Below are 24,998 nucleotides of genomic sequence, written 5' to 3'. Positions count from 1 at the left end.
TAGTTCAGCTGTAATCATTGCTTGCTTCAAATGCTTTCTTCCTCCTATCTGAAGTTTTTCTGTCCCTCTTCATTGTCCTTCCAGGGAAAATTGGAGTTCTAATGACACAGCTCTTGCTGCCTTTACAAAGAGCAGTGCAAAAAGTAGAGGGAAAGGGTGGAAAAGGGAGTGAGAAAATGTTCTTGTCTCTTGATCCAAACTGTTGGAGAAATGAAAGAATAAGAAATAAAAGTGAGGGTGGGGAGGCCCTGGCACAGGGTGCCCAGAGCAGCTGTGGCTGCCCCATCCCTAGCAGTGTCCAAGGCCGGGTTGGATGGGGCTTGGAGCAGCCTGGGACAGTGGGAGGTGTCCCTGCCTGTGGCAGGGGGTGGAACTGGATGAGCTTTAATGTCTTTTTCCTACCCAAACCATTCTGTGATTTGTTGGATGAAAGTATAAAACTCTTTAGTCTAGAAAAAGAGGCATAAAAAGAATGAGTATCTGGACCTGAAACAATCCCCTGCAATGGGAATAGGAAGCAAATGTTTTAGCAGTGCTGGTGATGAACCATTGGAGCAGCCTGGCAAAGGGAATATAGTGAATTTTCAATTTTCTGCATTTGGCAGTTGCAGATAGTCCGTGGCCAAATGCAAATGGTTGGATTCTGTAGAGATGTAATTCAGTGAAGTTTAATGGTCTGTGATATGAGGGGAGTTTAAATAATCAATGACTTGAAACCTCTTCCACTTTCCAGACCCCTGTTTATTTCCCCTGGAGATGAGACTCTCCATATAATGAGTTTGTCTACTGATAATGGGTTTGCTTTTATTTGAGGTAGTTTTGTAGGTTCTGTAAAAATTAGTCTGCTGATCCCTATGGTTTCATGGCCACAGCTTGGCAAGGATTCAAATAAATGGTTTAAACAGCACAGAAATTCTGTGAGTGTGCAGATTTTATGTATTCCTGAACAGGGAGCTCCAAGAGACACAGAGTGAGCAGATCCTGGGAATGTCACGTCAAAAAAATCCACAAGTTCCTGCAGTGATTAATCACAGCATTAGTTATTCCCAAATCTGATTTTTCTGTGTTGTTGGTATACCTGCACAGATAGAACAGAACGTTTGTGATTTTATAGCACCTGTTTTTTGGTACAGCAGAGCTGGTATCTATAATAATACATTTAAATTCATCAAAATAACCTCTGCTGTTTTGAATTGCAAGTAACCATTTTTCTTTTCATCCCTTTCACCTGAGGTTCAGGGTAAATGAGTTTCCAAAGGCCACATTGAGTAGGTGGCTGAAATGCAGAGAGAACTGAAAGTTAATTTCCCTCCCATTGCCGTTTCAAAAGGAAAGGGAAAAACAGGCATGGCTCCAAGCAGAAAAATTACATTAGCACTTATTTTTCTAGGAGATTGTCCCAGTTTTTGTTCATGTAGCTGGATGGTTCCTGTTTACTGGCTGTGAGAAAAACAGCTCCCATTTTCTGGTTTTTCTTGCAGGGTGAGAAGGTGAACTATGAGAAGTTCAGGGTTTGGCTGCTGCACAACAAAGACGCTTTCACCTTCTCGCGGTGGCTGCTCTCGGGAGGGGTGTACGTGACCCTCACTGATGACAGTGACACCCCAACCTTCTACCAGACCCTGGCTGGGGTCACACACTGTGAGTAAAGGTGCACATCTTAAAAAAACCTGCCAGAGTTCACAGGCAGAATCATTGTTCATTCAATCTCCCTGCTCCGCTACATTCGGTTCGGCGAGAGAAATTCCTTCTCTGAGCTCATTTGTTCTCTGCTTTCCATGCTGTGGTGTAAAATGTTGTGTACAAGGACACTGGGTTGTTATTTTTAAGAGATAATAATGCTGAGGCTACCACACTTCTATAGAAGTTTGCTGCCAAGCAAGCTAAAAAAAAAAGTATCTTCTGAAGTGGCTGACTGGTAATACTGGGTTTACTTTTGGTCTTTATAGTGGGTTGTAAAACTACTGAGAGAGTTGAGAAAATAATATTTGTTTCAAAAATAAGTGTTACCTCTTAATTTGCTTCTCCAGTAAAATAAATAATATTCCTGGCATGTGGTAGAGGCAGGGAACTGAATTAACTAAAGAGAAGCATCCTCAGGAACTGTCTCCAGAGGAGAAGTGCTTCCTTATGTCTGTGTTAACGTAAAAGAAGGAACAGCTGGTTTTTAAATTGAATCTAAAAACAAAAGGCTGATAAATGACACTTCATGTACCAGTGTAATGCAAGCATCCATTCCATCCCTGAGGATCCCTGGGAGAAGGGAGTTGGTTGTGGAGATGTCAGGGATTTGAGCAGTCTGGTTGTGTTTTATGTCCTCTCATGGATTTTCCTCCTTGGTGTCAGTGTGGCATTTAATCCTCTAATGGGTGGGTTGCTTGAATAAAGCAGTGTGCCCTTTTTTATCCTCTTGGTTTTAAATATGGGCATTCAAACTATTTTCTGACCATCTGAAATGAAAATGCATGATTAAGTTGGGAGTTTATGAACAGGTAATTTATTTACATTACATGAGAGGCTGCAGGAGACATTGAGGTGACAGAAAACCACGAATATTCTGAGGTCTCGTAGACAAGGTAGGGAGAGAGGTGTGTGGAAAAAACCCCAACCCTCTGAGTGTTCTGGGAAAGATCTTGACCTGTATCAAACTGAGATCTGCTCTTTTGTATGCTTTGAAATTGAAACTTTCAGAACAGTTTTTACTGAGCTTTTCACAGAAAGTTTATTTTTACTGAAACTGAGGTTTGGAATTAAAAAAAGAATTAAATTTAACAGCTGCTGTTTTAATAGATTTTATTTCATGTTTAATGTTGTTCTCACTTCTGGTTTTGATATCCCTGTCACTGTTACCATCGTGTCAGAGCTGGGATTGAGCTTTTTAGTGAATTCCAGAAATCCATGTAGGTGATGTGGTTATTGTCCACAGATTTGGAAAGCTCATGTGACAGTTATGTTTGGACCTCTAGATAAAATTAAATTTTACTAAATTTCCATGTGATTTACAACAGTGTAGGAATTTCATCCAACAGATGCAAAACTAAGGAAAATATAAGTGCTTGAGCATTTGGAAGTAATTTCAGCCTAATCAGGTCACTCCAAAGAGTAAGAAATCCAGTACAGAAGTATTTTTAACACAGCTGAATGTGTAAAACACTGAGAGCTGTTGTGACAGTTCCTTTGCTCTAAATGAAGGCTTGTTCTTAATATTTTTCCTGGGAGAATGGTTCCCTTTGGAACGACCAGGAAGTGAGATAATGTTTGGTAAACTGAGGCAAACACCATAATACAGAGAAAGAGGGAAAGGTTTTCACTTTCTTCTGTAAAATGCAAAGTAATTCATGACACTCGCTGGTGCAATCAGGAACTTCTCATTCCCGCTGGATCTCCTGGCACAAGCCTCAAACCCCCCTCCTCAGCCTTACCTCACACTGTGCTTCCCATCCAGCTTCTTGAACAATATGTCAGAGCCATGAAAAATGGCAGTGATAAAAACAGGCAAAGTTATTCCCATTGATTTAGAAACAGCCACCATTTCACTGCAAAGCATCAGTGACTCCATTTAAATTTGCTTAATGAGCCAGGCTATCAGGGAAACAAAGGAATACTAATTTTTCATTTGTAAATAACATTTATTTTGGTGTGCAGATGACTTTAATTACATTTCTCAACACATAATTAGAAATGAAATTTTAAAGTTACAGGAAGTTGCACACACTTGCTGCTTTTAATCAAATTTTGTTCCGTTTCACTTAAATCAGAAATATGAATAATTTTATTTGAAAGCTGCCAAAATAACTGGCCTTTGTTCCTACAAAAGCTGTTTCAGGGATATGAGTTTGTCTTACACCTGAGGATGACCAAGTAGCAGTAGTTTGGATTTTCTCAGTTTTGCAGTACAATCATATGCATTTAAATTCATTTTTTTAATATATATATTTTAAGCCATCATATTGAACAGCACTGTAGTGGAGCCTGTAAATCTCACATTTCTGTCACACTGACTCAGGGAACACCTCATTGATTTCCTTCATTTAGCTGGAAATATTTTTTCTGCTGCAACATAGGTGCTGGTTGCCTTTTTTATGTGTCATTTTGGTGTGACTCAGTGTCATGTAATGGGCTTAGATAGTCAGGTTTTCAGCCCTTTTCCATGGGGAAAATAATTCCACTCATCAGAGGGGTTGCTGCTTTTGAACTGACAGAATGTTTAATTTGTACTTCTTTGTCACACAGTTCTTGTGTCACTGAGTTCTGATTACATAACAGCCAAATTCCCTTTTCAATGGAAGAGACTCCTCTGTTGTCAGAAAAATTCATTCTGTTCTTTCTGACAGCTCTCACCTGCTGAGGTGCAGTTATGACTGCAATCAGTATAAATAATTATATTTTAGAATATACATTTATCATTTGTTTAGTACAATAAATGAGAGAAGCCCTGGATTACCAGGCAGGGTGGTTGAAATGGAAGAGGCAGTTTTTGAAACAGAGCAAAATGGAAGCTGAATGTTGTGGAAGGAGCAACTTCTGTCATAGCTGGGTTTGTCAACTTTGTGGGAGGATGAAGATGGGAGGCTGAAAGGGAAGTGCAGTGAGGGGAACATTAAAGGGCTGGCTGGGTGTTAAATCCACATTCTGGAGCTGGGGCACCCACTCTGGGAACAGGGATGTGTGGAAGCCACTAGAAGCCAATTGTGAAGATTTTGGTTTTATTAAAGCTGCTTTTCAGGGCACGTTTCATTCTGTGCTGCTTTTCCCAAGTGTGAACACTTGTGCTGTGAGAGGAGCTGTGCCTGTTTACACTTCCCTGTTCCCACCTTAAGGTGCTGATAATCCATGTTCTGCTGCATGAACACCTGGATAGTCATGTCTGACACACACAAGGATCTGTCTTGGTCGAGGTTATATCCCCCTTTCTGTGTGTTTGTTTTTAATTAGGAAAAGCAGAAAGATGAAAGTCTGACAGCAGCCCTGGCCAATAAGTAAAAGCCTCAGTGTCACTTAATCTGTATTTTGCCACTTGTTATCCTCTTAGTTCCCAGGCTATTTTATGTCTTGCAAAGCAGCTCTCAGTCCCAGAGTCTTCTGGATGTTAATTTGAAAGCCACAAACAAGAGTTCTTAGTCAGAACCAGTGTTTGGTGTCAGTTGTTTGGGCTCCTGCCTCGCCATGAAGAGCTCTCCCTGCCAGCAGGGCCTGGGGTCTGCCTGGAGCACTTCATGGTGAACAGAGGGACAATCCAAGGCTTGGTAAAATGTTGGGAATATGGTATGTTTCTGCTGCTGTGAACCAGAGAGGATTGTACCAATAGGTGGGTAAATATTGAAGTTTCCTCATATATTGGAATACTCGGTGAGTTCTGGTCGTATAAAGAATTGTAATAAGCAGTGGCTGAAATGAAAGCATGCTTTTAAATTTGCAGAAGGCAGAAGATTATTCATGGCTTGCTGTCTATGGAATACTTTAGAAGGATGTTTTGTGGGAATGGCATTAAGATGTAGCATGGGGGTTTAGTGTTTATCACTGTCATGCACCTGCCTGTTGGGCAATGTTCTAAATTAACTCATTTCTAGTCGTTTTACAGTTTTAGATGGTATTTTGACTTGAAAGTGTTTATTTGTTCTTCCTTTACAAGAAGAAGACTGTGCTTCAGTTGTACTTATTATCATCCCTGTGATTATATTAATCTAATTCTTAGAGAATTGAAACAAAAAATATTATTCATAATTTTACAGATCTGAAAGCTTTTCGTATTTCTAATGGGCAAGTGATGAGGGAGACATAAATCAGCATGTGGTAGTAAACTGGTTAAATTTCTCAGGTGTGTCATGTCCATGTGACCACAAATAATCATATCATGTATTTAGTTACCAAAATGAATAATTACTTGGCCTAGAAAGCCTGTCTGTTCTGAGGTTTTGGCCTGTATTGTGTATATAATATATATCTTTTTAAGTAATCTGAATGAAAACCCAGTTTACACTTTGATGTGATTTGAACAGACATTAAGGAAAAATGTTTATATTTTGAAAAGATAAAATCCTTTATCTCTGCAAAACCTCTGTGGAATATGATGTTTTGTCATGCACATTGATATGGTTGGGTATTAAGTGTAGTGTGCCTTTCCCGTGCTTCATTTAACTTCAGTAACAAATATGATTATGTGTATAACCATAAATTGCCAGAGATTTCTTTTAGCTTGCACTCATGGAGGAATAGATGGTGCCCTGCATATCCTGAGACTGATTTACAAGATTATGTGCAAAAAATCACTCTGGAGAAATCAAATTGTGCAACAGCTGCTGCTCAGCTGCAGTTAAACTTCCCGTGTGCTGCAATCCAATAAATCCTGCTCCCTTTTATTCACTGGAACTGTTGCACTGAGCTACAATTTGTTATAACTGTGAATGAGAAGTATTCTTTTGTCACATTTTTACCTGTGGTTAACCTGATTTGTGTAAGCCTAATCAGTGCTAAGAATGTTATTTTCTATTTAGTTTTACTTTCTAAAGTGCTTGGCTCTTGTGCAGAAAGTCAGTGCACTGGGGCTCAGATAAGTATCAGCACGAGTGTTACATTTTTATCAGCTATTCTTTTAAAGGTGATTATTTGAAAATTCTGTATCTTTTAAATGATCATGCCAACTCAACCCCTGTGAACAGAAATACAGACAAGATGCTTTGTGATAGCCTTTCTTTTCTGAGATGAAATAATGAAACGATGGAGAAACATCTGTGAAGTACAATCAAAAAAAAATCAGAATACAACTAACTTCTACTATAGATATTTGAGAGAGGTTCTTTGGTAAAATAAAACTTTCTTTCAGTTTTTAATTACTAAAGATAAATATTACACCTGCCAGGGAAAGGTTTCTGCAGATTTACTCTTCAGTGAGGACAATTTGAGCTTCCTGCTGGCTTTTAAATATTCTCGGTGTTGCATCACTTGAAGAATGAAGTGCAACTCGCACATTTGTTATTCTTCTTACTTGCAGAGGTGGATTAAAGGGAAGCAAAGTGATTTACATGGTCATGCACAAGAGAACATAAATAATGCTTTTGTGTTTGCTAATGAGAGCAGTAATGTGGAAGTGCAGTTCCTGTAAATGGCAGCACAACCTCCCCTCTCCCATTGTTTGGGAAGGGGAAGAGCCCTGGGATTCTCCTCACTCCTTGTGGGCTCTCACATCTGTGATATTTCTATCTGCTGATCTTCAAAGAACTCCTCTATTCCTCTTTCTTGATTTCCAATAGAATAATATTCCTTTATAAATTGGGATTGCTGCTTCCTCATGTATTGGGGACAGACATTTAGTAGGGCCTGTAGTGATAGGATATGGGGTAATGGGTTTAAAATAAGAGTAGATGTGAGGGAGAAAGTTTTTGTGATGATGTGGTGGATTCTCCATCCCTGGAAACATTCCAGGCCGGGTTGGATGGAGCATCCTGATCCAGTGGAAGGTGTCCATGGAGGATGTTGGGGAGACCTTTAAAGCCTCTTCCAACGCAAATAACTTTGTGATTGCAACCCAGCCAAGAGCCAGGGGATAGTAGAACAGATCAGGGGATTGATCTGTCCAGGAAGGAGGGGGAGAGGAGAAAGGAAATGAGTTTTTCTTCTGGATCAGCTCTTCTCTCACTGTGTGAATGCACAGGAGCTGGGAATGATGCTCTGGGGAGCTGGGGCTGGGGAGGCAGGGCTGGGGTTGTCACCTCTGTGACTGCACTGAAGGCACACAGGAAAGGGACAGTTGTCACTGGTGTCACTTCTCCGGCTGGACTGTCTAAAAGCACCTTACAGGAAAATGCAAACCCCTTCCACTCCTCCAACTCCAGATATTTGATTCAGATTTTTCCACTCTTTCCGCTGCTGAGAGTAAGGAGTTGTGTAAGGTTTGGTGCATCATGTGATGTTCCTGCTGGGTAGTTACAACTACTTCATACTCATTGCAGGTTACCTAAGTTACTATTTTAAGTAAATTACTGCCACTAATGACAGAAATGGGGAAAGAAATCAATAAAATTTCAATTTGACATACAACTTTTTAGGTGGAGCGCTTCTGTTCTTAAGCCTTACAGGATTATTATTGTTTCTGTGCGCTAAACCAGGCCAAATAGCTCAAGTTAAACCTATTAGAAAACTGGCGTGGATTTAAAGGCTCAGAACCATCTGGGAATGAGATCACACATCGTGGTTCTTAATATAGACAGCTTTGTCATTACAGATCTATTTGAGAACCAATTAATTGGCACTGACCTAAAGCACTGTTGTGACACACTTGCATATGTAAAAAGGTTAAAAGTATTGTTGGGCAGAAACTTAATCTTGTTATTTATATATATATATATATATATTTAATTTCAAGGATAAAGCATAAAGAGACCAGTGTTTGTATAGAATGTTTTGAGGGAAAACACAAATTCTTCCTCTGGCTATTTTTATCTATCCTTGCTTAGCACCTTGTTTTATTTCTTGGGTTTGGGATTTGGGGTTTTTTCCCCCCTTTTTAAATTGCCTTTTAAGTTCCTCTGCATAAAGTGTCTTGTAGGTTTGTGTAACCACTCCCCAGTGTTTACTGGGATTGTAAATAATTCTAGAGTATAAATAATAACATGAAACAAACTGTTTTATATTTGGAAAAAAATAAATGCTGACATACAATGTTTAAATGCCACATTAAAATTTAGCTGTATTAATTTAGCCTTATTACTGTATCAAAAAGCCAAAAATTTCCAACAGGAGTTTTTCAAGGGCAGCCAAGTACTGCATAATTTTTTCCATAAAAGACCTTTTTTTAATGCTACTTCACATCTTTTTGGAGGATTTAAATGCTGAATACCCTGAGAAAATAAGACACTGCACATACAATCTGCCTGTTCAAATCACCAAAAAGAAATAGGTGAAAAGTGATGGGAGAAGTTAATGTCTGTGCTTCTGCACACTTCTGATGATGTTACTGATGGCAAACTCCTCAATGGTGAATAGGTAAGAAGGTTCTGTGGACAAAGAAGGTAATTTTGTTCTATTTTTCTCGATGATACAGTGGAAGAATCGGACATCATCGACCTGGAAAAGCGATACTGGCTGCTAAAAGCTCAATCGAGAACTGGACGCTTTGATTTGGAAACGTTTGCCCCCTTAGTGTCCCCTCCAATCCATCCATCCCTGAGTGAAGGTATGGAATGAGGGTCAGCTGGGTGAGGAACTGCTGCTGCTCTGCTGACTTACAACTGTTACAGCTTTAAAAGTGTCTGTTCTGAAGTGTCCTTTAAGCTTGAATGACAGAATAACTTCACTGAGTTCTGAAAAATGGGAAAAGAGGACTGAGAAATCTCTGTTGGTTGGGAAGTCTGGAATGCTGAAGGAGGTGTTGCATTCCTATCAGTTGGCAGGAAATATGTCAGATTTTCTGTAGAAGTTGCCCCGTAGTTGCTTAAATTTTTTTCTTAGGATTCTGTAAAGACAAAATAAGCTGCTGGCCCTGAATGAGAGAAAATCGACCATTTTTAAGCTGAAAAATGTGACTTTCATCTATTAAATGGCAACTTAGTGTGCAAGTCAGCTGTTGTATCATGCAGCCAATGAAACACTCCTCCCTAATAATGTAGATTAAGGAAGGTTTTATTCAAGAGACTCAGTCAAGAGATTTGTAGGTTGTTATTTCTACTGACAACCAAACTGGTCTGTCCAGCTGAGGCCACTCTGGTAATAACTGGAGGTTGCAGTTGTCTAATTGCCATTTGCTGCATGACATGGGGACATTCAGGGACATTGCACTTGCACACCAGTTCTGGTCTGCAGTCCTGAAGTGACCATTTTTTTATTACCAAAAGGTTGGCTTTAGTGACAAGTGGCAGCAGTAAGTGACAAATGGGAAATTCATCTGCAATGGTAAAAAATCAGAATTTATGTCCAGTTCTGCAGGGATGTATCCCTACATCCTTTTGTTCCTAAGTGTGTTTTATCTGCTCAGTGGTTTAAAGTTACAGAGCTGCTGTGGTGGAACTTGAATGGTCTCTGGTCATTGTTTGCCTTCTGTGGAGTCATTGTTGCTAAAAAAAATAAATTATGGGGTAAATAATGCTGAATGATTGGAACTCTTAAATGCTTTGAAGGCTGGTGACTACAGCTCTTAACTCAGGGCCAAATTTGCAGTGAAATTCAGTGATTTCCATAGGAATTTCCATCAAGCACGTTGGAAATTCTGGCCATACTGGTTCAGCTCCACTGTAAATCCGTCATGACAAGAAGGGTGTGAGGATCAGGCAGCTGTTCAGGATTCTTGATTCCCTCCCCACCCCTGGCTGGATCAGCCATCCCTGAGAGATCTAATTCACCTTTAAATGGACTTAGTAGTGCTTAATTACCTTTATTACACTTAATAAGAATAAATGACAAGTGTTTGTACTTCTCCTTGCCCGTGTTCCCCATCGACCCCTCGTGGAGGTGCTGGGTGGGTCTCTCAGGTGCTGTAACAGGAGATGCTTTTGTGGTTTGCAGGTTTGTTTAATGCTTTTGATGAAAACCGAGACAATCACATAGATTTTAAAGAAATTTCCTGTGGGCTCTCAGCATGTTGCAGGGGACCCTTGGCAGAGAGACAGAAGTGTAAGTATGCAAAATTTAACTGTTAATTTGGGAGGAGTTTTTCAGTTTGAACAATGAGGTTTAGTTGTTTTCACCTTCTGAGATTCTTTTCCCACTGAACAAGTATGTGTCTGTGAAAGGTGACTTTGGAAGGTAAAAAAAAAAAATAGAGGAATTTTAAATACCAAGGTTTCCTTTTATAAAGGAGAATTAAATCTAATTCTATGTATTTTACAGCTTATCAGTAGTTTCATATAAATTATCTAACTGGGAAAAACTACATTTCAGAAGTTATTTTTGCAGTGTTCTGCATTTTGATGCAGAAGTGTGTATCTCAATATAGAAAGTGCAAACACTTAGCTACTCATTATCTATAATAGAAAACAAATGTCCTATTTGATTGTCTTGTGGTAAATAGCATGTTGTGGCTTCTCACTGCCCAGTTCCCAGCTGGCTCCCTGCAAGGTTCCTGTGTTTTGAAACACTTTTTGTTCCCTACTTCTCCAAAGCCATATTGTTGCAACTTCCAAGCTGTAATTCCCTGGAAATTTCTGGATGCACATATGTTCCCTGCTATGTCCCATCAGCAAACACAGCAGAGGATTGCAGGAATCTGGATTTGAGTTTATTAAACACAGCTGCTCCATTTCCTCACCTCCACACCTGCATCCCCTCCTCAGAACTGTCAGCACTAAATCAGCTGCTCGGGACTCTGCAGGCTTAGAGGGCTGCAAGGAATAAAGGAAATCGTTGTGGAGTGGTTCTAACAGCAAAGTCATTCCCTTTTCCCTCAGTTTGCTTCAAGGTGTTTGACGTGGACCGGGATGGGGTCTTGTCTCGCATCGAGCTCAAGGACATGGTGGTGGCGCTCTTAGAGGTCTGGAAGGACAACAGGACGGACAAAATACCTGTGAGTGGTGTCTGGGGGTTGATTTCCTTCTGTTTCCTTAAGCCATCCTTCCACAGGAGGAATGTGCATGATATTTGGGTGGGGGTCAGTGAGGTACAGGCTTCCCTGAGCCCCTCAGCTGGGGATGGGGACAAGGAACTGTCCCCTGCCTTGCAGAGCTGTGACCTGCCCAAAGCACAAGGTTTGATTATAATGTGTGTCCCTGACCTGCCCAAAGCTCCAGGGTTTGTCTATAATGTGTGTTCTTTCATCTAAAGAAAGGTACAAAAGCACAGCCTTTTTGTCTGGGAGCCCTTGGTTGAATTACTGAGAGTTTCGAGCATCTCTTACAGTTTTATTTTTATTCTGAGCACATTCTGCTGGGAGACTGTAACTCTGTTTTCTAATCCTTTTGTTGAAGGAGTTGGACATGAGTTTGTCTGAAATCGTAGAAGATATTTTGCATATGCATGATAACACAAAGGTAGGAATTTGCTGTTCTTCCCTTGTCATTTTTATAGCCCAGTATCTTCAGTTGATTTATAAGGAAGTAAAGCCTTGTGCTTTCTTCAGAGCAGAGATGTGTCAGTAAAAGAATTTTTTTCAAGAAATGTCAGTTTTCCATTAAAATTTACCACGTTGTTCTGTGAAAGGAAGAACATGTTTGAATTTTATAAGCCATTTTAATACATGAAGCTAAACCCAAAATGCATAACCAGATGAAATTAAGTGGAAGCCTACACTGTTTGCAAGGCTCTGCTGTGCATAACTAACACGAGTTTTAAATCTGCTGCTTGACTTCTGTTTTGGAGAAACTGTTGTTTCCTGTTAAAACTGATCTGAAGAGAGAGTGCATAAGTTTATCTTATATTTTATGCTGTCTCAAGACATTATCCTCTCATGGAGGCATCTGTCATGACACAACAAAAAGTCTTGGTAGTTTATATTGTGCTTTAAATTTAGCTGGGTGTAAATCTGGAATTATCTGTAATTCTGCTCTTTGGAGATATCCACAAACAGTACTGTGGAAGTTGCTTCCATTATTTCATCCTTTGCTTCACTAATTGGGAAGAGTGTCTGGAAATGATAAATAATTTATGAAAAACTATAAAGAATGTCTAGAAATGCTTAATTACTTGTTTGAATAGTTGTCTTGCCTGCTTGTACACCAACAAAGTGGTGGGCAAATACTTATTGTAATTCTTTAATTGCCAAAGCAGTGGAAATTGTGGCTTCTCTCTGTTTCATCCTTTGAGGTTTTTATTGTTTGGCTTCCTGAAAAAAGGGTCGTGTACAGCAGTCTTGATTCCACAAAGAGTTAAAAAAGAAGACTTCAGTCTTCAGAATGTTTTTGTAGTTGCATCATCAGTGTAGTGCTGGAAAGAGCTGATGGTGCAGTAATTACATAAATTATTTAACCTCTTTTCGTGTGCTAGCTTTGACCTGGGTGAACTCTGGAGAAAATGGTCTGTAAGGAGAGGCAGAGTAACTGCCAGTGCTGTAAAATTGGCTCTGAATTATATTGCCAGATAAAAAAATCAGATTGATCCCTTCACTGAATCGAAGATCCCTCTGCCATGGTCAGTGTTACACCACTGTGACCTGGCAGGTGATTAAGAATTAATGGGATTTGTGTTGTTAGGTGAGATCACAAGGGCTTGGTGATCCAAACTGGTTTTTCCCAGCCCTCAGAGGAGGGTGATGGGTGTGTGAGTGGGTGCAGGTGGTGGACACTGGATGTGAGTGATGGAGAGCAGGAGCAGAGGTTCCACGCTCTGGAGTGGCTCACCCTCTGTACTCTCAGAGCTGTTTAATTTTCCAGGTTGCCTGTGTTATGCTAAAACTGGATTTTGTTTCTTTTCATTGGATCAGATTTTATTTAAAGTAGATGCCAATTTTTATCAAATCCCTGGTTTTGTCATGCCTTGTATGAAACATGTAATGAGCATCTTACCAGAACCAGGTTCATGTTTTGATGGTTTTTCCTTCCCCTTTGCTTCTCCTCCGTTCTAGCTCGGACATCTCACTCTGGAGGACTACCAGATATGGAGTGTGAAGAGTGCTCTTGCCAATGAATTTTTAAATCTGCTTTTTCAGGTATGTTTAGGGGAAATCTTAGGTTGTAATTTACAGTAATTAACTGCTGAGCTTTCTGCATGGCCACGAAGTGCAGCATCAGCATCTGTGTGCACACACTCCAGCTCGGGCTGTGCAGGAGGGGATGTGGGTTTGCAGCTCTGGGCTGCCTTGGCAGAATGATTCTGTCTTTGATTGTTGTTCCTTGCAGTGCATGGAGATGCCTAAAGCCTCATCTGTTCAAGAGAACCTGGTGCACTGTTCAGAAAATGAACAGAAATGTCGAGTGTATCAGCAGTTCTATTTTCCATTAGACAAAGGCTGTGTTTTAAATGGGTTTTGTGGCAAATCTTTGCCAAGAAAGTAACACAGGGAATGAGAAAAAAATCTCTAATTCTTTACTGTTACGTTTTGCAACCAGTTTCCCTTTACATTTTCTGTTAAGGCCCTCTAAGGTACCTCTCATTGCTTCCTTAATGAGGCAGTCCTTGAAAGCTGGGGTATCCTATCACTGTTCACTTGCAGAAAGCTGAGGATTAAGTATGTGCTGAATTGGGTTTTAATTGAGCTTGAATTGGATTTTTCTAAATCCTTGAAAGCCATATTTTAGCTCTGGCTCACTTGGTGCAGAAAATAACCCTCAAAGAGTATTTTCATCCACTGCAGTTTGTTCCTTACCTGTTTTCCATTGAGGCTGATACTTGGAGTTTAAATAATAATAATAATAATAATCCTAATTGACCTGTGACTCCTTTATAAATTGCGTTTTGAATGATACTTCCCCAAGAGCTTCAGGGTGACTGAGTGAGAGTATCCTGAGGCCATCAGCTACACCACAGCTGGAAAGAATAACACCAGAAAGTTCTTCAAATTCATTTTATCTCTGTAATTACATCAGGTTTGCTGAAGTTGCAACCTTCTCAAGAAGGGCTGTATTTATTTTTGCCCTGTCTAGCATCAAATATCCCCTCATAACTAAGTATTGATGAACTAACCAATATCTCTGCAATCTTGGCAAAGAATGAATGAAGATGTAATAAATCTGTCTTAATGCTGATTGCACATCACCAGTGTTGCCCATTGCTCATTGGAAGTCTCATTTACAATATTTTTTTCTTCCTGGCATAGCTGCTGTATTTTCATTTTAGATTTTAATTTAATCTTTTTTTTTTTTTTTAATAACTTTCTCATGTAAAGCACAGGGCAGAGTCTGCCACTGATTTATCTGGGCATTTATTTGAGGTGTCCTGTGCCTCATCTGCAGACAGAAAAGCCAAATATTCTGAGTGGAAAACTTGTCAACAAATGGGTTTGTTTGCAGAGGGGTTAGTTTATCTGAAGAATCTCATTTGAGCTCAATGCTACTGAAATTTAAAAAGAAACACCAGACCCAGCTGTGTTGTATGTGCTGGAAAATCTGTTGCTTCCCCTTGGCTAATGGCCTTTGTTTCATTCAGAATGTGAAATGGTCTCTCTCACTGTAATATAAATTTAAATAAGACATCTTAGCAGTGATTAGAAATCTCCAGCTGAGATACAAATTGATGGCCTCAAAAGAGACATAAGGAGAAGACTGTAAATCATAGTGTGAGCAGCAAAACTGTCTGGGGGAGTCGAGAGCTGCCCCTGCTGCCTGGAACGTTCCTGTGGAGTCTCCTCACTCCCTGTCCAGCTTTACTGGGAAAGGAGTAAAATAGGAGCCATCTGACACTGGCTTGTACTGGGAATAAAACCCCACCCAGGCCAGGCAGCTGTCCAGGAGATGGAGCCTCTTCCTTCTGGGTTCAGTTCAAAACTAAATAAAAAGAGAAAGAAAAACATCAGCAGACATTCAGAGAATGCTCTGCACTTTGTAGAGTGGTTTTGGTTGTGGTTTGGGTTGGTTGCTCTGCTTTGAGCTTCTCCCTCAGCCTCTCCAGGGCTTGTTTCCCTTTCAATCCCATCTAGAACCACTCTTCCGCAGTTTTTTCCCTTTCAATTCTTTTTAACTTTTAGTTCATCCTCTTCCAACCACTTGCACTCTCCCAGTTCCTCTTTCCCTCTCTCCAGCACACCCAGACATCCTGACCTGGGTATCTGATCCATGCCAGTCCTGTGATATCACAGCCTCAAAATAATGAAAACTGCTTTTCTCTTCACCTTAATGTTTGTCTTGGGGCATTTGAGATTCTTGGTGCTTTTATCTTAACAGTGGGAACAGGTTGTGAATCTCATAGCTCAAAAAACTTTTTTATTAGTGATTTATTCACATTTAAGTAATCTTGCTGCATTATTAAATGATGAAAAGTCTCATTTGAGTTGCTTTTTGCTTTTATTTGCCTGTTAATAAGAACTACTTTCTTTTTCCAGGTGTGTCACATAGTTTTGGGACTGCGACCTGCCACCCCGGAGGAGGAAGGACAGATTATTAGGTGTGTGCTTTGCTCAGAAGCTTCAATGGCTTTCAGATCCACCTTTTAGTATTTCCATAAGGACTGGAAGTTCCCTGTTTCAGCTAAAGATTCATATTCTCTCTGTGCAGAGGCTGGTTGGAAAGAGAGAGCAGGTATGGCCTCCAGCCAGGGCACAACTGGTTCCTCATTGCTATGCCCTGGTGGCACCAGTGGAAAGAATATGTCAAATATGTAAGTAGCATAATAATAATAATAATCTCTACTGAATAAGTGATTTCTTGTATTTCTGAATGTGTTGATGGAAAAAACAGTGTGGAGGAAATGACTGCTGAACCAATAATGCTCAGAATTGAGCAGCTCCTGTCTCTTGGTGGAAAATAATTGTTCTGCTGAATCATTGTTATGTGGGGAGCTTTTCACTGTAATTTCATTAAACTCTCATCTCTTTCATCATTCCTGCAGCTCACAATATTTTTTGAATAAAAACATGCTCACAGGAGCATTTCTTTCCAGTCTTCTGAGCCCTTTGATAATAAAGCTGCCCTCTTTGGGTTTGACTTGGCTTGGGCCACAAATACACTCTGAATTTTCTGGACAAAGGAGGAATTGGTATAACTTACTTCAGAGGCAATGACAAAATGTAGTCTGATACCCAATAAAAGGAGTCCTGCTAGAACTTTATAGATACAGGGTGCTCTGTAACACCCCTTAACTAAAATATTTAAGCTAAAGCACCACTGAATTGTACAAAATACAGAATGCTTAATAAATTTAATAAAATTTAATTGGAAATAAATATTAGTTACAGGCTAAACAAGTGAAATAAACCTAGAGTTTTTATATCCTCATAAGTAATCATATAAGTACTTGATTTTTTTTATAAAAACAAATAGCTGGAAGTACTCAGAAAACTGCAGTGTGTGCATTAACTAACCATGTAATGACCGTATTCTTTGTGCACAATGAATTGGACAAATGAGGGCTGAAATGCCAGGTAATTTGATCCTTACCCTGGTGTAAGTGCTCAGATGTGCACAGGATTTCATCCCTAATCCTTTGCATGATGGCACAAGGCCATTACTCACTGCACCTCTCAAGCTAAGAAAAAAAACGCTCAGAATTTCTGTGAAAATGTTGCAGGTTTGAGGAAAAAAATGTGGTTTTTGTTGTTGTGCTTGCTGTTCTCAGTTAACCATATGAAATTCAACAGGGACAAATCTTCAAATATTTATAGTCTATAATTATAGCTGTTTAAAACCAGGTGTATTTTTATGTAGCTAGATAGGGAAAATAAGTGTGGAATTCGGATCCTGTGCAGAATGGTTTATTAGATTATTTTAACAATTTGGGGTGTTTATTTCTGCTGATGTTTCACTGGTACATGTAGAAAGTGTTTTTTCGTCAGCAAATCTTGTGATGTGCAGAAGTAGTCACAGAGTTGAATTTTTGGTGGCTGTTTTGACTGACATGTCTTTGATCTTGGCTCATAATTAACTTCTCTATTTATTACCTGCTCTAGGATGCAAACCCTGTTGTGATAGAGCCTTCATCTGTCTTGAGTGGAGGTAAGAATTCCCTCGTAGCTGCTGCAGCCAATACCCCAGAACAGGGAGAAGACAAAATGGGAGGTCTTAATGACTTCAGTGCACCAGAAGAAAAGTTTTCAGATAATATTTCCACTGCCTCAGAAGCCTCAGAGTCCACCAGCAGCAGTAAGCATCTTATTTCCTTGGAGGTTTAATGTAGAACAGCTTTTGGGAAAACTGCACACTGCATGGACCCCTCCAGCCAGAGAGATAACACAGTTTGGATTGCAGGATTTTTAGGATTGCCGGGATTTTTTTTAGGATTTTTTAGTGTGTGGTGGCTAAACACAAAGTCTTGTTTAACAGCAGTTTATCTGTTATGCTGGGGTTAGTTATTTTTGTCCTATCATTTATTTTCTGAGTGGATTTTTCCCCCTACTTTCACATTAAGTTGTTTTAAGCTCATATCTGGTTGATCCTATACTCTGCCATGCAATAAAAGAGGGAAGAAACAGCAAAAAACCATGAGGAAAAGCAGAGTTGTAGTTTTACAGGGCATGTGATTTAAATTTGAATGAGTTTGTGCAGATCTTGAGAGCCATCTTGGCAAACAAAGTGATTTTAGTCCTGATTTTCAATGAGTTCTTGTGAGAATTGGAGATTTTTTTCTTGTAAGGCAGCTGAAGGTTGCATCTGATATTTTAAAATCATAACTTCAGTTGAAATTAGATAAATTACTGTGATATTTTTTGGGTATAGAGGTTGGGGGAAACAAAGGACAGAAAGAGAGACAAGTTTTAGCTTAACGGTTCTTTCTTTTTATTTTAATTGAAATTTCCATTTAGTTCTGCATGACCAAAGCAGCTTCTATGAGAATAAAAGCATTGCCTTTTCAAGGAAAAATAAAATAATGCACTATTGGATATATCTTCAGTTCTGTCTATGAGTTTTTCAGCAGTTTGATGTTCAAACATCCAGACAACAACTAACTGCTCACCACATTTGCTCATGCAAAGCTGGTTAGGCTGTTTCAGAGCTGTGTTTGTGTAATCATGATATAAAATACAGAAAATATAATATCAAATCAGAAATCCCATTCTGAGAGATAATATATTTACCCCTGGGGTTGGAAGAGTTGCATGTTTCACTGCAGGGTGAAGGACAGCAAACTTAAACAATCTTTTTTAAAGCAAGGATACAAGATTGTAACTCGTTCCTTTCTGGTTTATGGGATCAGGAACTGAATTATTTCTGTTTTTTTCTCTTGCTTTGTGCTCAGACACTCTGTACCCTGGCACCCCAGGCTCTGAGGTGTGCTTTGCAAGGCAGCACAACACTTCAGACAATAACAACCAGTGTTTCCTTGGATCCAACGGGAATGCTCTGCTCCAGCTGAATCCCCAGAAACCGGGAGCTATTGATAACCAGCCCTTGGTGACCCAGGAGCCAGTGAAGGTAGAGGCACCCAAGGCATGGGAATAGAGGAAAAGGATATTTTAGCTCTCTCTTGTCACACCTTTTTTATGTTGGTCTTTTTGAGCTTAATTCTGAATTAACACTGCTCTGTCAAAGAGCAAAATTTAGGTTTCTTACTCTTATTTTAAGGAAAAATTGTGTTCTGCTTCTAAGGCTACTCTTGTGTTTTGTGAGAAAAGAAACATTCAAAATGTTCTTACACAAAATTTACCAAAGGGAAAGGTTTTTATGAAAAGGGAGCTTGCAGAATTAAATGTAAAATACTTTGTTAATCAAACACTTCAGTGTTTCCATCTAAATAGGAATTTACTTCTGTTGTATAACAATATAGTAAAACAAAACTGACAGGTTTTGCAGTATGAATGCAAATAAAACATGGAACACAGAGCAGCAGCATCAATGTTGAGTAGAGATGGGATTTTTCCATCCAAAGTTGTTGGAGTCGGTGACACAAGAGCAAAACACATGAATTTTATACTGCACAAGCTTTTAGAGAAATAGTAAATAATGAAACTTGAATGTTAATTACTGTTACACTGAACTACCATCTCTGTGTGAAAAGCAGCTGCTAATTGTTACTTAGAAGTCTTTTAATAATTAAAGAGAGTTCTGTGCCTGTGTACTAATTTTTCCACTTGAGATGTGACAAAATCCCTTTCTTTTTAAAGGCTGCATCATTAACAATGGAGGGTGGAAGGTTAAAGAGATCTCCACAGCTGGTGGAAGGAAAGGACTATGTCATGGTGCCAGAACCAGTTTGGAGAGCACTTTACCACTGGTATGGAGCAAACCTGTCCTTGCCCAGGCCGGTAAGTTGTGATTTTAGACACTTTTTAACAACCAGATTGGTCCAGTGGCACAAGGTAACCTCTTAGAGTCATCTTCCACTTCAGCCTGTGTCTAGAAGAGCAAACTGGGAAAAAGCAGCCTCCAGACTGGTGCTGCATGGAAAGCTGTGGCTGTTCAGCAGGAGGTTTGCAGCACAATCCCAGGGGATCTCGTGGCAGGGCAGAAGTGCTGCTCAGCTGCTGGTGTTTGCTAAAGCACACAAAAGTAAACCTGAGGTCAGTTTAAAAGGCCTGGCATCAAAACACTCACCTTTAAAAACTGAGAGAAAGTTAAAAAGCTATAAAATGAAAAGTGGGACACGTGCAGCTCTGAAAACCTGTCCCTGCTCTCTGGCAATTCCATGAAGTGGGGGGGAAGGCAGCAATTGCTGCTTCAGATTCAGCATCACAGAAACACAATGTGCAAAACTGGGGGAAGAGCTCAAAAGCAGATGGCAATAGGTGAGTCCAGGGAAGAGAACAGGCTAAGACTGTTCTCTGTCAGAATGGCTGCTCAGGAGCTCTTGGGAGCTGGAGCTGCAGGAGTCTGCTCACTTGGAAACATTGGGAACTTTTTCTTCAGTTTCTCTTGTGTATTTATTCCACAGAGTGGTTGGTTTGTTCTGTGTCAGGTAGTCTCTTGTAGGAGATGCACTTACAAAAAATGGATATGAGGGGAGTTTTGTGATGGTAGCAATAGATACTTGGTGGTTGGTGTCACAAACATTCACGTCACAGATGGGAGAGGATTATTTCTATGATTTTTAACAATTTGGTCTGTTGGCTCTAGTGCAGACAATTATTTTAATGGGAAAAATCACTGGCTTCTTACCTCCTCCCACACATTCTCCATGGAAACAAACACCTTTCATGATCCAGAAAAGGCCACATCACTTTATACACAAAGTAATGTGCTTTTTTTTCTCAGAAAATGTCATCACCAATGTTTTTGTTGTAGCTGCAGTTTAATACTGTGGCACTTCAGTGTGGTATGTTCCTTCCCACAGCTTGAGCTGTTTTCTTCTGCTTCACATGGTCACAAAAAGAGTGAACATTCCTTCCATTTCTGTTTGCATATTTGGGCAGATCTAGGTGGCAAAAATCTTTGTAGAAATGGTGGCTGAAAAGCTGCAAAACATGTTTTGGGGGTAATTTCAGCTTTTTCTGTCAACACAGCAAGATGCAACAAAAGTAGGTTGCAGCCTGTTTGTACAGTATGAAGGTTTTAAGTCAATCCTGTGGTTCACAAAGTTCAAACCAAATGTCTTATCCTGCATTTGTCAGTTTTTTCAACAGCTGTGAAACTTTCATGTGGAAGTATACAGTGAGTGGAATTAATGAGGCTCATTGTGGATCCACATATATATTCCAGGAATTATAAAAATGTTCCTTCTGTGGTGCGGTGCAGAGGGTGATGCTGCACTAAAGAAGGTGTTTGCTTTTGACAACCTGCAGCTAATAAGCTTCAAAAAGTGCTTAGGAATCAGGAAATTGTCATTCCTGGGGATGTTAGCCTAAAACCCCACGAGAAGTTCGGATTTTTTTGTCTCCTCATAAAAGAGTTTGGATTTTTAATAATTCAGTCATTTTTTAATGATTTAATCATTCCTGTTTCTATTAGTATTCCCTCCACACTTGCAAGGTGAGTCTCCAGGATGTTGCAAACATGTTTTGCAGGTGATCAAGAACAGCAAGACGAACGTGCCCGAGCTGGAGCTGTTCCCTCGGTACCTGCTGTTCCTGCGGCAGCAGCCGGCCACGCGCACCCAGCAGTCCAACGTCTGGGTCAATATGGGTATGATGAGCCTCAGAATGTTCCCTCAGCATTTGCCCAGAGGTAACTTAAGAATGCAGCAAGAACCACCACCCCTGTGCAGTTTCTAGGCCAGCCCAGGCTGGGGGAGCTTCCTGCGCTGTGCTTGTGCTCCAGCTCAATCGCCCTGCGGCACAGCTGGCGCTCGGGAGCATCCAGGGGCTTTCCCTGCCCTCTCCTCCAGGGAAGAGGCAGCAGGGAGCATTTGCAGGGAAATCAGTTAATTCCCATGGTTATGGGTGAGTTGGGAGTGAGAAATGAGCACTGCAGAAGCTGAACTGATCAGAAGAGCCAGAGCTGGGCATTCCCGTTGGGAGTGATTCCTGTAGCCATGGAATAGGTGCCTCTGTGCCTCTGATAGTGCAGTGGCACAATAAATTCAGTTAATGCTCAGCCAACTGCTTCTGAGTTACTTGGGCAGCTGGGCTTTGATGCCCAAAATTATTTAATGCTCTTTAGAGAGAGATTAAATGAATGGAATATGAAGACTATTATTTGACATAGTTCAAAAAGACAATTAAATACAAAGTATAAACACCCAGCTAAAATCTCTTTGTCATAACTGTGGTGGTAGTGCTCACCAAAAGATTATGCCAAGAGTAATCTTTAGGTTGTGGCTTCACATTTCAGCTGGGCAGTGTTGCAGGATTTGTCTCCAGTTTGCAGTTTGCCTCGCACAAGAGGCTGGAAGGACTCCCTGCTGTTCACATCTGGACACACACAGATACACATTTGCATCCACAGCAACACGTCTGGAAATGGGCTCACCTGACTGCTGAAAATTCAATCCTTCAGCCTTGCTGTGTCACAATGTGGTTAAAACCCTCATGCAGATGCTCAATTTTTCACTGCTTTGGTAGGATCTAAACCCTCTGTGTAGTCAGCAGCTGCCTGTGCCATCGAGTTCTGCACAAACTGCCTCTGCCCAAATTCAGCTTTCCTGCCTGACCTAATCAAATGGAAACTGCTTTGTTTGGACATCCTAAAATGCCCAAATTCCAATGAAGAGAATCTTCTCATGTGCCAAATTTGATCTTGATTTGGAATTACTTTGTACTGCACTAATTTGATTGTCCAATCAGTTATTAATCCTGTGGAGTTCTCAGATGTGCTTTCTTGCTGTAATCTTACCACTAATCCTCTGATCCCTAATCACAGAAAATGTTGGTTTGTTTTCTTTTAAAAAACCTGAGTACTTTGCTTGGTACACTGAAGCCAGACTGATGCTTTGCTGATTTATAAGGTATCATTTACTCTCTTGTCAAATTGCATGTGATAATATAACACTGCACCTTTTCATGTTGTACTGTTTATTTTACTGTAACCTTTTAACAGTGAAAATAGAATTGTGTCACTTCTCAGGCTACTTAAGTTTTGCAGTTGCCCAGTTTGGGTTTGGCTGGATAATAAAAGCTTTTCATGTCTCTGTAAGGAGTGGGGGGAACTTCTGAAGCTTAAACTAAAAAAACTCAAAAAAAACCCCCTCATGGTCTCATCTCTAGTGCAAATGTTTTTTTAAAGATGAGCTCACATTATGAAGAGCAACAATCTTGACCAATTAATTAATTTGTGTGGCCAATGTGGGGTTGTTGAGAATTTTGGTGGAAATTCCAGGTGTCTTCACAGAATGTTTTGAGGAATTTAGTTATTAAGAAATTTAGTTATTAAGAGTACTTTTATTGTGAGCTGCCAGGCTGATTTCATGTTCACAGATCAACATTCATCCTCACAGAAGAGCTGAAGCAAAGTCATGCTACTTCCAAAAATAGTCAAACTGATTTTTTTTACCTTATTTTTTACTTACAATGTTCTCTCAAAAAGGAAATCTGTATGAAATTTTGAAGCCCTTTATTTTGAAAATCCCCTTTGCCTCTCCTGCCGTGTCTTTAAGAGACAAAAAGAACTGTAAAAACTTATTAAACTTCATTGAAATTTTTTTGTATTTCCTATGAGAATCTCAGGGGAGCATTTTCTAATAGGTTTTGCTAAGAAGGGAGGTATTTTATCTGCTTTGTGATAGCAAATTTGTTGTCCCTAAGGGTCAATAACAACTGGGTTTCCACCTAACCCATAAACACAAGCACTACAAGTGTCTACTACTTTTTGCAGAGAGTGTATTTAGTGTATAAGTTGTTATTGATCTGACCTCGGGGTAAATCCATTCTCTTCTCCCCTTCTCTCCCTGTGAATCCAGGGAATGTCCCTTCCCCAAATGCCCCTTTAAAAAGGGTGCTGGCTTACACTGGCTGCTTCAGTCGGATGCAAACCATCAAAGAGATCCACGAGTATCTGTCCCAGAGGTTACGGATCAAGGAGGAGGACATGCGCCTCTGGCTCTACAACAGTGAGGTAATCTTGCTCCTTTGCCTTCCTTTTTTTTATTGGACATGATGTGTTTTAGTCCTTTCCAGAAACTATTAAATACATGTGCACAGAAAAATTAAAGAGTGGCCATAAATATCCTTTACAGTTAAAGACTCTTGCTATTTATTTTTCAGAGTTTTCTGTGCTTTAATTCCCTTGCTTTGAGGTGAAAGGATCCTCAGAGTGTTGTACGTGTAGAACTCTAATTCTGTGAGGTGTTTTTTCTCCTGCAGAACTATCTCACTTTGCTGGATGATGAAGATCACAGACTGGAATATCTTAAAATCCAAGATGAGCAGCATTTAGTAATAGAAGGTATAAAAAGGGGCTATATTTGGTTTATGCACTAAAAATAGAAGTTTACAGAGGGAACCTATGGGCAGGTGGTGGCAAAGCTAATTTAGGAAAGTTTGCATGTATTTTGTCCCTATTTTGAAGTACTTTAGGACCTTTTGTTGGTTGGCAACAACAAAAAATATTAGTGATGGCTCATGAACTGATTTGTTCAGACCTGGTGGATCCTTATTGAGAATTAGAATAAGCACTGAAAAATTTGCTATTCAACAGCAAAAGCAATCCCAAGGCTGCTCTCTAAAGGTGTTACTGGTGTGCTTGGAGGGATGCCAGTGTTAGAATGAGTTCCAATAATGATTAGAAACATTGAAATGAAAACTAGCAAAAATAATAGCTAAAAGTAAGCAAATTTCTAATCCCAAATATTAGAAAATTTTAATTAAAGCTCTTCAGCTGTGTAAGCTCTCTGGAGTAAGTAACAATTTTTAAAAACCCCTTTTCATGTCCCTTTCTAGTTCGAAACAAAGACATGAGCTGGCCAGAAGAGATGTCTTTTATAGCAAACAGCAGTAAAATAGACAGACACAAAGGTGAGTCTTTCACAGAGTCGCTGGATTATGATGAGAAGAAAAACCCAAGGAAACAACTGAGATGTTAAAACAATTCTTTTTAACACAAGTCCCTTTAACACTGGGTGAGGTCTTTTATGCTGCTTTGCTGGGTCTTTATATTAACTTAAATGCTGGGAATGTGGGA

General features: G+C 39.9%; 1 protein-coding gene across 3 annotated transcripts in view; it reads left to right on the top strand.

Moving 5' to 3' along the window:
* The window catches only part of USP32 (ubiquitin specific peptidase 32), a 62,413-nt gene that overhangs the window by 25,430 nt on the left and 11,985 nt on the right, over positions 1–24,998 (top strand). The window contains exons 5-19 of one of the 3 annotated variants that reach the window (XM_032130307.1): positions 1,482–1,641; positions 9,041–9,172; positions 10,498–10,605; positions 11,379–11,494; positions 11,895–11,957; positions 13,487–13,570; positions 15,899–15,960; positions 16,071–16,173; positions 17,462–17,507; positions 18,748–18,923; positions 19,613–19,753; positions 21,449–21,608; positions 23,779–23,933; positions 24,182–24,263; positions 24,758–24,832. In XM_032130307.1, the coding sequence (XP_031986198.1) occupies positions 1,482–1,641; positions 9,041–9,172; positions 10,498–10,605; positions 11,379–11,494; positions 11,895–11,957; positions 13,487–13,570; positions 15,899–15,960; positions 16,071–16,173; positions 17,462–17,507; positions 18,748–18,923; positions 19,613–19,753; positions 21,449–21,608; positions 23,779–23,933; positions 24,182–24,263; positions 24,758–24,832 (1,663 nt within the window). Of the gene's footprint in view, positions 1–1,481; positions 1,642–5,080; positions 5,309–9,040; positions 9,173–10,497; positions 10,606–11,378; positions 11,495–11,894; positions 11,958–13,486; positions 13,571–15,898; positions 15,961–16,070; positions 16,174–17,461; positions 17,655–18,747; positions 18,924–19,612; positions 19,754–21,448; positions 21,609–23,778; positions 23,934–24,181; positions 24,264–24,757; positions 24,833–24,998 lie in introns of those variants that run through there. The other 2 variants (XM_032130306.1, XM_032130308.1) reach the window with 2 other exon arrangements.

Source organism: Corvus moneduloides, chromosome 20, assembly GCF_009650955.1.
Source record: "Corvus moneduloides isolate bCorMon1 chromosome 20, bCorMon1.pri, whole genome shotgun sequence".
Classification (NCBI taxonomy): Eukaryota; Metazoa; Chordata; class Aves; order Passeriformes; family Corvidae; genus Corvus; species Corvus moneduloides.
The sequence above is the reverse complement of the archived record's forward strand: the minus strand, read 5'-3'. Positions and strand labels throughout refer to the sequence as shown.